The sequence below is a fragment of the Rattus norvegicus genome, chromosome 9, assembly GCF_021556685.1.
Source record: "Rattus norvegicus strain SHRSP/BbbUtx chromosome 9, alternate assembly SHRSP_T2T, whole genome shotgun sequence".
In the NCBI taxonomy this organism is placed as follows: Eukaryota; Metazoa; Chordata; class Mammalia; order Rodentia; family Muridae; genus Rattus; species Rattus norvegicus.
This window is the reverse complement of record NC_141542.1, coordinates 102,422,869-102,434,875: the sequence shown is the minus strand read 5'-3', so window position 1 is coordinate 102,434,875 and position 12,007 is coordinate 102,422,869. Positions and strand designations below refer to the sequence as shown.

Here is a 12,007-nt window from a genome sequence, read left to right as displayed (position 1 = left end):
TCACATGTAGTGACACAGAAAGGCCACGGAGGGAGGAGCTGCATAGAGGTGACCGGCCAACTTCCCAGAACTGACAAAAGACTTGAAATTGATGTCTAGATCTTTCTTCAAGCAATATGCTGACTCAAATCAAACCTCACCTGTGAGTCATTTCCTAAACAAAAAGCTGGAAGGAGCTAGTGGTCTTCATTTGGGGTCTTTGAGGTGCATGATGGGAAGGGACAAGGAAGTAAACGGTGCTCTCAGTACACGCTTGCTTCCTCTGTATCCTCCAGAAGCATTTGGTCCTCCAGACCTATGGCAACCCAGCAGTCTTCCCACTGCCTTCTCTTCCCAGCTCCCTTCTCTGTAAAAAGCTAACTCTGGCTCCTGCCTCTCGTCCCAGGCTCCCCGAGGCTTCTTGCTCCGTGAGACAACAGGGGCCCTGTCAACGTTCATTTCCCTCGCTCAAGCCTGAGTTTTGCTCAGCAGAAGGGACACAAACTCCTGCATATCACTCCATTCTTGGAACTACAAGCTCTCTAGCGGCTGCTAAATTGCCAGGCTCCCAGTCAGAGGGACCAAGATTCCAGGTCACGGAGAGAAATTGTACACAGTAGAAATAAGTGGGCCAGGTTCCTGTAGCAACTACAGCCCCAAACTCAATGGTGATGGCCTGTCAAGGCTTGGAGCTGGGTAAAACCCAGTGCTCCTTATAGCTTCTTACGGTATTCAGAACACTGAATACCGTAGACATCCCCACCTTCAGCAAAGGCCAGTACATCACTGAAGGAAAGCCGCCTGCCTCCTAACCTCCCAACACACACACACACACACACACACACACACACACACACACACACACCCCTGGCTCACACTCGTGGGTTGATGACATTCTTGCACTCGTGGGTACTGAAGGGTACCCGAGACTTACAAGGCCCCTTTGCAGCTACAACAAGCAAGCTCTCCCTCTACCTCCCACTGGGATCTCAACCCACTTCCTCTGCTGCCCCAGTGTAAGGGCATCCAGACATGGTCAGCCCTTCCACCCTGGTTAGCGCGTGTCAGGCGCCTGTGAAGAGTTTGGAAACAGGGCAGTCTGCGTGGATCAACTTTCTACCTCTGTAACTTTGCAGAGGGACATTTCTTCTAAGCCTCTGCACCTGCAAGAAGAGTACAGACGCGTATCAGGAGCAGTGCGCGCAGTGAGGATCCAGCGGATACACAGCTCACTGGACACCTAGAAGCCTGAGTACTAGGGCGAGCGCATTCTACAAATGGAGTTCTCTTTTGCGCGCCGCTTTGTGGCTTTGAGCGCAGCGGGCCGAGCCGCGGGCTCCTTCGGAGGTGGGATGTGGGTGGGAGCAGAAGAGGGAGCCCCCGCGGCCCCCTCCCGGCCGTCGATTCGGCCGCGTGCGCTGTGCCATTGGCCCTGGCGGCCGGGTGGGCGGGAAGATGACATCAGCGGCAGGTTGGATTATAAAGGCTCCAGCCCAGCCACGGACTCAGAGCGCACCCAGCCGGCGCCGCACAGCAGTAGGACCCGTGCTCGCTTGGCAATCCTGCTCTGCAACCGCTTGTCGGACTGCTCACCGGCCGTCCCGGCTGCAGACTGTCTGCACCCCTCGGTCCCATCGGCACCATGCACCTCTCCCAGCTGATCGCCTGTGCCCTGCTGCTCGCGCTACTCTCACTCCGGCCCTCCGAAGCCAAGCCCGGGACACCACCGAAGGTGGGTGCTGTCGCGGGGACCCTGGGTTTGTGAGGGGCGTGGAAGGATGAGGTGCGCAGGAGGGAGCAGAGAGCCCGGAAAGGCAGACCCCTCGGACTTGCTCCCTCAAAGCAGGGACTTCTAGGGTTCGTTCCCCAGCCTCGGGAGAATGTCGACACATGCACATCTCCCGTGCCCTAATGTACCCAGCAGGACCAGTGGCACGGGAAGAGCAAGGGGCTCCCGGAGGAGCAGGCACGAAGGCTGCGTGGCAGGTGGATGCCGGACTCAGCTGTCCCGCATCCGTGGAGGCACGCTCATGGCTGTGGAGGGCCGTGCCACTCTGGGCCCCGTAAAAGTCATCCGCACTACATCGGTGCACTCTTTCACCTGTACACTCTTTTCTCCGACAGGTCCCGAGAACCCCGCCAGGGGAGGAGCTGGCAGAGCCCCAGGCAGCTGGTGGCAATCAGAAAAAGGGTGACAAGACTCCAGGCGGCGGGGGAGCCAATCTCAAGGGAGACCGATCGCGACTGCTTCGGGACCTGCGTGTGGACACCAAGTCCCGGGCGGCGTGGGCTCGCCTTCTGCACGAGCACCCCAACGCGCGCAAATACAAAGGCGGCAACAAGAAGGGCTTGTCCAAAGGCTGCTTTGGCCTCAAGCTGGACCGGATCGGCTCCATGAGCGGTCTGGGATGTTAGTGCAGCGACCCCTGGCGGCGGTGAGTAACACCATCAGACGCTCCCCGCTCGCCCAGCTCTGCAACCGCGGAGAACCAAGCTCTATCACTGCCCTTCGCAGACTGTTTGGTTTCCTCCCTGACCCCTATGCCCTGTGACCTTCCCCCAACCGATTTGAGCATGAGATCAAGTGAAATCCAGACATTTGCCTGCTACCTTACATATCCCATTTTACAAATTAATGAAATGAACTGAACATAGGCCAGGTCAGAGACTGGGCTCAGCCTTAGAGTACCCCATCTGGCTTCCTCTAGAAAAGCAGAGACAGACTTATGCAGACCCAGCCTCCAAACCCACCACTGACCACTAGCCAGCTAGCCAACTGGAAAATTGTTAGAGAGATCCTGGAAAGAGTGAGGGAAAGGGGTACCACCAGCCCTGCGCCAGCAGCCAGGCAGTCAAGTGCTAGAAAGTCTTTCTGAGGCTGCTGTCCCTCAAGTGAGGCGAGTATGAGGATATGCCTGCCCCTCATGAGAGAACCTCTGTGGGCAGCAGCAGGGCACCTTTCTGCCTGAGGCATTCTGAATCTTACCCCTGCGCTCAACCCAACTGTGGGCAAACTGGTCTATCCAGGGTCCTGATGCTGCAGCCCTGGTGCGTCCGAGATGAACCTTAGGTTTGTGACCCTGTTTCAAGAGAGAGGCAAAGGGACATGCTAAAGCTTATTTCTTGCCCTAACCTCAAACTTAGTGTGTCCAAACTGAGTTCTTTACCAACCTTGTGGTGCTCTGAACTATTTCTGGCCTCCTTCCCCTCCACTGAGACGGGAAACCTCCATCTTCCCAACATCCGGGTCAGAGGCTGCTGGATCCTTCCTGGCTTCCTTCTGCCCTTCATCCCTGATGATATGAAGGGACACACCCTACTTAGATAAGGGTTTTACAGTCAGGCCTCTGCCGTTCCTTGGCTTTGCCTCTTGCTCTATCCCACCCCAGGGGTGGGGAGGCTGCTCTCCCCAACCCAGGAAGACTGACCAGGGCCAGTCTTTTCCCAGTGAATAGGAACACCTTCCCCATCACATGGAGGGAGCCTCTTTATTTTTTTTTTTTTAGCAGCATGAGAGACTTTTGCAGAAATACAGTGCTCTGTGTACTTGATTGTGTCCCCATATTAATTTGTGAGTAACTTAAGGGACAGACGCTCAGGAACCCACATCATACCCAGAAGGGACCTTGGGAGATACTGGCCAATGACAAGAGAAACACATACCCCAGTTCAGGAGTTGTATCAAGTGCCCCTGGCTCTAGATCTCCGCTGGCCCTCTCCTCTCTGCACCCAGTCTTGAACAGGCTATGTGCTTCACCCAAGTTCTACAGAGGGGTTAGGTCTCTCCTCTCCTCTACTCAGGGAGAGCAGTGACCCTAGTACTTATGGGCAGACCTTGAAGCTTCCGCCATGGTGTCTTTTGCTCTCTTCCATATGAACATCTAAGAGATGGAGTCTGGGACTTGGATTTCCAGTTTGCAATTTCCGTGCCAAGGAAGGACTTTAGAGTCTAAACCAAAGTTACTTAACCTCTGGGTGGCTGCCTGGGGTGTATTTCCCTGAAGGGGCTTTAGACATCTGTGGGCACAAGGTAGTGAGAATGTTGAGGGGAAATCAAGAGAATTAAGGCTTCTACACCCAATTTGACCAGAAGAGGTCAGCAGCCCCAGTGAGAGGATAGATCATCCTTCCAACCGGAAGTCTCCCACTGGAGACTACCCGCCCACCCGGTCTTATGGAAGAGCGCAAGATTCATCCTTCATACAGATGAAAACCCCCAAGGCTCCACCCATTTCTCCACTCAGAGGTTGATTTTGGCTCCAAGCACCATCATAATGACTGTCGCTGATGGTTATAGGTTTTGATTATACTACTGACAGAGATTCGGGTGTGGCCAAGACCTCAATGGACACTTTGCCTCTGGGTCCTAGGAACACCACCCATGAAACAGCCAGAGAAGCGAGTTAGGGAGAATTGTCCAGACCATCAGAGCCAGGCCCCCTTGTGAGAGTGGTGCTTTAGGAGGGCCCTGCATGTCCACCAGTTTTCTGAACGTGCAGAACCATGCAGCCACCACTAGTAGGGACTGAGTACAGCTTACTCACACCCTTCAAAACCACCAGCTCAGCAAAGCTGTACGTTTGCCCAAACTGGTGGCCAGACACCACCAGATGCCGCAGAAGGGGACTTTGGAACAACCAATCTCTAAGACAGAGCTAGTTTGGAGAGAAAGTACTCTTTGCTGCTTAGAAGCTGTGACCCAGACAGGGCAGATGCTTAATATGTGGCCCTTTGTTAAATCCCAGCGCCAGTTCTGAGAGGTGGCTATTAACCATTTTATAGGTGAGCTCAAAGCTCCTTGGAGCCATCCAGGAAGTCAAATCAGATCAAGGATTTGAGGCCAGAATAGGACACCCTTCCCCCTGAGATATCATCTTCTCTGTCCCTACACAGCTAAGCAGACGTGAAACCAGATGAAAGTGACTGCCCTGAGGGTTTGTGTTATAGCAAAAATGAGCTGGAAAGGGGCCCCACTATTCCCACCCATTGCAGAGAGCAAAGCCTGTAGTTAAGTCTTAGGGGAGGGGCTTGGGCCTGGCATATATTATGGTTCACCAGTGCTGGTCCAGCCAGTGCCAGTCAAGGACCAGTAGATCAAAGGCACAAGTGCTTTGCCTTGTGTTACTGTAAGAAAGGGGGGAAGGTTCTACAACTACCTTGTAGGATGGGCCTTTCTAGCTCAGAGGCCAGAACTGAGTGTCCTGTGTCCACTTTGTGTTTCAGGATTGGGAACTGCACTGTGCACTGAGGTCATCCTTGGTCATCAGCCTCCAGCATCTGGAAACACCTCCAACGCAATGTGGCTTTTACATTTCTTTTTATTTTTTCCTCCTGGTACTGGCAATACACAACACCAGCTGTTTTATTATTATTTGGGGAGGGGAGGGGATGATTTTATTGTTTGGGGTTTTTTTTTGAAAATGAAAAATAAAAAATTATATATTATATATATATTATATACATGAGACACACACTCCCACACCGACTTGATGACAAGGGACGGTTTTTAAAGTGACTGACAAAACCAGCTAGCTGTAAAAACATTGCTGTTTGTAAATTCACATCATGCATAAATGTATTTATGTTGTAAAGCTATTTATATTGTTTATAAAGAGATATTTATAAAAATTTTATTTATGTAACTAAATGAAAGAAGCCAACCATTGTAATGTTTTTGTCCTAACTAGTTGAAAAAAAATGTTAAAAAAAAAAAAAGCCATTCCATGAACATCTTGAAAATTGTCTTTATTTATTCATCGCTTTTCAGTTCAAAATCAGACTGAGCAGAGGGAGAAGACAAGGCGTCTGCCTCCAAATAGATCTGTCAGTCAGGTTCCCAACTCTGAACTGCTCTGTGTCAACGTCCCTTTGGGAGCCTAGGAAATGCAGATCCCTGCCTCTCCACCCTTCAAGCTACTGAAGTGGGTCTCTCCGGCTGTGTGAACCACTGCAGGGTAACTCTCAGCTCTGTCTCAATGTCTGGGTCAAGGGCTGATGTCAAAAGCTGACTGGAGTTGGTGTAGCTGCTTTAGGGACCCCCATGCCATCCCATCTTCTCTCTGCTATGAGAAGAAACTGCTCCAAATTTGCCCTCTGTCTTGAGGATATGTCTGTATGCCTCGTGGGATTTCCAAGTTACCTTCCCAAGCTTCTTTTATAGAGGTGCCTCCAAGGCCTTGAGTGGGCAGCTCCCCCTCACCCCATAAGCACCGCGGTGCCCAGACGGCACCTCAGGCCACATACCTCTGAGGAGAAACAGGAATGGTCCGATTCCACACGTGCGCCGTGGGGGACGCCTGGTGAGGAGCCTGATAACAATCACGGTGTCCGAGCTTTGAGTGTGAAATTACGAATAATGATTTGTAATTTATGAATATAATTTAGACTAGAATCTCTTTTCTTGAAATCAGCGGGAAACTTTTAAATAATTCAGCAGTGATCTCACCATATCCTCCATTCAGTGACACGGCTATGAAGGCTTCCCTGACACCTGACCCCGTCAGAGGAAAGAAGGGTCACAAAGAGCCTGTTCCAACTGAATGGGGTGGTGGCCTGTTTCTGTATCCCCAGCACCTGGTAGTAGGCAGGAAAATCGCCACAAGACCAAGTCCAGCCTAGTGGACAGAATAAGTTACAGGCCAGCCAGGGCTATAGAACAAGACCTAGGGGAGAAAAATAAATGAAATAAAAAACCTCTTGGTGGCATCGAGACACCAGGTGGGTTGGGAATGCGTGTGGTCCTGTGCCCTGGGATCAGCAGGCCTTGCAGAAGAGCTCCAGGAGACGAGTGTCACTGGAGGAGTACCTGGTAACACCTGGCCTTTCTGCAGTCCCAGGCCTCTGACCTTCACTCTGAGGCAGCCCTTCAGCACAGAGTCTCACAGTTCTGGCCGACACAGCAAGATGCAACCTGGCTGGAGGAGCCTAGAGCCCTTCCTGTCCTAGGATTTCCAGGATCCTAGGGGACATTCCCAATCCCCTCCTGGGGGCCAAATGACCAGTCTTGAGTGTGGTTGCCTGCCTTCCTCTGCCTTGCCCCACATCTATGGCTGGGATAGGCCAGAGCCTTGGAGATGACAAGAGCTAGGCAGATGGCCACACTGTGGCTTTGCTGGTGTTGAGGCAGGTGCTTCTCAAAGCCCAGGCAAAGGGGCCAGAAAAATCTGTGATCCAGGGAATTACCCCTGGAGACAAAAAGGGATTTTCCATTGGCCGTCCCTGGGGCCACCGGTAACTGCTGATAAGAACTGATAAGCGCTCTCTGATGAATACTGTCCTCCTATGCTGCCCTCCTTCTCTATAGCCCCCCCCAAAATAAGCAAGGCCCACTGCTGACAATGTCAACCCCCATGGTGAGACCAGACCCTCAGCTTGTTGGCTTGGGTCCTGGATGTCACTAGACAACTGCTCTCCTGTGATGGTTAATGTTGTCAACCTAACAGGATCTAGTGTAGAACTGCTTAGGAAGCTTAGGAAGCTACCCGCCAGGTGTAAGCGAGTTTCTAGGTTGATGAACTGAGGTGGGATAACCAACCCACAGGCTGGGGTTTTAGATGGAACAGAAATGAGAAGGAGCTGGACAGTCGGCTTGGTGGTTAAGAGTGTGCATTATTCCCGCAGAGGACTCGGGTTTGTCTCAACGCCAGTGTAAGCTGGCCTACTACCTGTAACCCCAGCTCCAGGGGATCCGACAGCCTTCTCACTTCCTTGGGCACGTGCATGTACCCAGACACATACATATGCATAAGCAATGAAAAATAAATTAAATAAATAACTAAATAAAACTTCAAAGAGAATGGGGAGTGAGAGAACCAGCATTTATCTCTCTCTCTCTCTCTCTCTCTCTCTCTCTCTCTCTCTCTCTCTCTCTCTCTGCTTCCTCACTACAGCCTTAATGCCATCCTGTCTCCCCCTCCATAAGTGACTGCACCTTCGAACTGTGAGCTAAAACTCTTCTTTCTCAAGTCACTTTTGGCTGCTATTCTGTCAGAGCAAGGATAAAAACTAACACAGACTTGAAGTCCTGAGTCTGCCTCCTTAGCAATAGAGACATGTATGCCAGTCTGGGAATTCTGCTAGAAACCAGGAAGGGTTGACAAACCCTCAGAAAGTAATCAGAAATACTTAGAAGGCTCAGGTATTCCTTAGTGATACAGCCCAGGAGCTTGAAGCCTCCCATCTGGGTCTTGTCTCCTTCCTGGTTCCCAGAGTCTCATCTCTTGTTACCTGGAGACCTGCACCTTTTCTCCCACTTGGGAAACACTAACTGCCAGTATCTGGAAATGTGGCCCCAGTGATGGGGCTGGCTAGAGTCCTGGTCCTCTGGTGCAAGGAGGGGTCCTTGGCAGTGTTAGACACCTCTGTGCAGGGCCAGTTGAGTGGGGTGTTCCAAAGTACAGCAGAGAAACAGAAAGCTCCAGATTCTAGAAGGCCTCAGGGCCTACTGTGTCCCTGAGGAGACCCTTTGTAGAAGTTCTCAGGATGGGAACGCACAGAGCACGTGAGCTATGGTATCCGCACATATTTCAGGATAGTCAAAGAATAGAACCTCAAAACCTATGTGCAGGGCTGGGGAAGGTTCCATGTGCAAGAGCACTGGCTACACACGGACTGGAGTTACTGTATTCAGCACTCATGTAAAACTCCGGCCATGGCCTCGCTCAGACCTGTAACTCCAGCACTGTGGGGAACTGAGGCAGACAATCACTGGGGTTTGCTGACTGCCAGTCTAGCTCCAGGGTCAGTGAGAGATCCTCACCGAACTTTATGATAGAGAGGGACACCTGACATCTTGTGGCCTCCCAGTGCATGCATAGGTACATGCACGCACGTGTGCACAGTATCACAGAGAGACATAGATCACAGTTTCAACAAATGTTGGAAGTCCTTTGCTGAAGTCCTCAGATATAAAGGGAGACAGGGTACACTATGGAGACATTCCCAAGCCTCCCTGATCCCAGGTGCACAGCTGCTGATAAGAGAAGCAGAAGTAGCCCAGGAACCCGACCTTGGGCTTCTAAAATACCTGGAGGAGAGACCCCTCAAGTCCACCTGGAGGTGTAATTCTGAGATGTGGCACTCAAAGTACAGAGGCACGGAAGTGATGAGGTGCTGGGAGACAATGAGGTATTTCCAGGTCCCAGTCACGGGGTTCCTGGTGCTTGCTTCTTTTACACTGCACATGGTAGGAGGATGAGTTGTGCTGGACAGGAGACCCAGGAGTGATCAGCAAGGACATGATGTCTAGACGCAATCAGAGCCTTGAGAAGAGCTCCTAGCCAAGGCAATAGGGCAGGGTGGCAGACAGAGAAGTCCATACTCGAGTTTGAGAAAAGTATATTGGGAGGGAGTATTGGTGGTCAGAGCGCGTAAATGCATTTTCTATCCCTATAGCAGAACACCTGAGCAGGCCGTTGACGAAGAGTAGAAATTTACTTAGCGCCTTGTTCCAGGGTCTGGAAAGTCTAAGAGCATCGTGATAGCACCCATTTCGGGCTTTCCTACCTCACAGTGACATGAGAGAGGGCAGCTACCACATGATAAGGCAGCAAGTAAGCTAACCCCACTCTCCTCCCCCCTCCTTCTCTTCCTCTTCCTCTTCCTCCTCCTCTTCCTTCTCTTCCTTCTCTTCCCCCTTCTCCACTTCCTCCAGGGAGTGGAAGTTCTCACTGAGTCACTGGGTCCATGAATCAGAAGCAGAGACCTCAATAACACAACTAACAAAAGCAGTCTAAGAAAGCGTTTGTTCTGGCTCGCGGCTTTGGAGGACAGCCCATCGCGGCGGGGAGCCTGAAGCAGGTGGTCACACCGATCCACAGGCAGCAAGCAGAGAGTGGCGAATGGTGAGCCCCCCTCCTATTTGTTCATCAGTTAGGATGGGTCTTTCCACCCCAACCAGTTCAATTCGGGTGACCCCTCACAGGCCCACCCAGAGGCCATGCTAACCCCTTACAGCTGTGCTGTCAGACCACACCAACCTCCACACCTCTGTTTTCATCTGTGTGCTTGGTTGAAGGCTCGCTTCTGAGTAAGGCTGTATTCATATCCCAAAATGTTGGTCCATGGCAGCCTTGCTACCTTACCCTACCTAGCTGGGACTTTGGTTTCCTTCATATTGTTGAGCTTATGGTGTAAGGCCTCAGTAGATTAGATGCTTGCCTCTATGTCTCCTCTGACTGTGAAGGTACATGGAAACTCTGAAAAGAAGGTTAATGCCTATTTACACAGCATGAGAATTCTACAAATGTCTGGTGAATTTCGCCTTCTGTATTACACGTCTCAATCTATTTTCACTATTTTGGATTTACCAAAGACTGACAATGATGTTGGGAAAAATGAACTGTGACTTTGGTTGGTTTTTTTTTCCTAGACTCGTGTTTTAATGCTAATACTCAGCGAGGAAGATTCGATATTATCATGTGCGTTGGAAAGGATGTCTGAGGTTGTGATATGCTAACAAACAATGACCAACTCTCACAGACTAGAAAATGCCAAAGCTTTAAGCCACACCTGCTAGTGCATCAATTAATCCCCACACTTGAGAGACTGAGGCAGGAGGATTGACTGTTGCATGTTCAAGGCCAATCTGATCTACAGAGTGAACTCGAAGCCAGTGTGAAATACATAGCAATACTCTGTCTCCAAAAGCAAAGACAACAACAACAAAAATTAGCAAGACTGTGTCGTGTCCGGCTCCAGAGGCAGTCACCACAGAAGGAATTCCCTTCTAGCAAGCGCAAGGCCCTGGGTTCGGTCCCCAGCTCTGAAAAAAAGAAAAGAAAAAAAAAAAAAAGAATTCCCTTGTTCTGAGCCTCTCATGCCTAAGACCTAACCCTAACTCTCAATTCAATATTTTTCCTTATATCGACATTGTCAGGTCTATTTTATCTTAAAATTTTTGAGAGAAGATCTCCCTATATAACCTTGGCTGGCCCGGCACTGGACATGTAAACCAGGCTGGCCTTGAATTCATAGCCATCTACCTGCCTCTGCCTCCCAAGTGCTGGAGTCCCCAGCTACTTCATCTTACCTTTCTTCATTTTGTCAGGGTTTTGAGGGGGTTGCTTTAGGCCCAGGCTGGCCTCAACTCACTGACACTGAAGCTGTCCTTGAACTCCTGGTCTTCCTGCCTCCTTCCCGAGTGCCAAGATCACAGGTGTGCATCCCACTCCCTGTCTTATTTTTGTGTGTGATAGTTTGATGCAAGCTTTAATTCTTTCCCTCTCTGTCTATGTGTGCTTTTTTAATACACATATATCTGTAATGTATTAGATCAAAATACAGATAAGTAGAGTGACTGTCTTCCAATGGGGAGGCCCGATTGTTCGATCCGCCTAACAGACTTTCTCATTTGACTTGCAGAATGTGCTTTCAAGTCTCCTGTTCTCCTTCTTTTTTACTAAATTCTCCCCCAGGGCTGCCGCTCCCCTTTCATCTTCTGCAGGGGCTTGGAGGCAAACAGCCTGTTCTCGGTTGTCAGTGGCTCTGTAATGTTTTTGATGAGACTTATTAAATCCATATTTATATTATTATCAAAGTCAAGATTGCCGACAGTGACTTCAGGGTCCTTCAGAAAAGAAACGGTAAATTAGACCCCTTCGCTTTCCTGTGTCTTCTCCCTTTGGATGGGCTGTGAAATACTCTGAGGACCCGCTCCCTAACTAGACTGGCTAGGCCCACCAAGCCTCCCCTCAGTGTCTTTCAGCATTTTTCTTGGTTTCCCACTTATATCATGTCCAAATATCCTTCCCATTTTACAACATGGCAGAAGCTTCCCATACTAAAACAGCAATAGAGAGAGTTCATTTTTTTATAGCAAACCCCTCCTCCAGTAACCCACTCAGAGGCAGAAGAGAGGCTCAGTGGTTAAGAGCTCTTGCTTCTCTTGCAGACGACCTGGGTTTAGTTCCCAGCACTGATGTAAGGGTTCACAACCACCTGCAACTCCAGCTCCAAGGAATTCAACACCCACTTCAGCCTTCAATGCTACCAGGTATGCATATGGTAGACACGCATACAGGAAACACAC

At 50.4% G+C, this 12,007-nt stretch overlaps 1 protein-coding gene across 1 annotated transcript; it reads left to right on the top strand.

Moving 5' to 3' along the window:
- The first annotated feature begins 1,505 nt into the window (after window positions 1-1,505).
- Window positions 1,506-5,705, top strand: Nppc (natriuretic peptide C). The gene is given in 3 exon segments (NM_053750.1): window positions 1,506-1,711; window positions 2,104-2,414; window positions 5,203-5,705. Coding segments are annotated over 2 exon segments (381 nt in total). The 5' UTR covers window positions 1,506-1,621; the 3' UTR covers window positions 2,395-2,414; window positions 5,203-5,705.
- The last annotated feature ends 6,302 nt before the right edge of the window (window positions 5,706-12,007 follow it).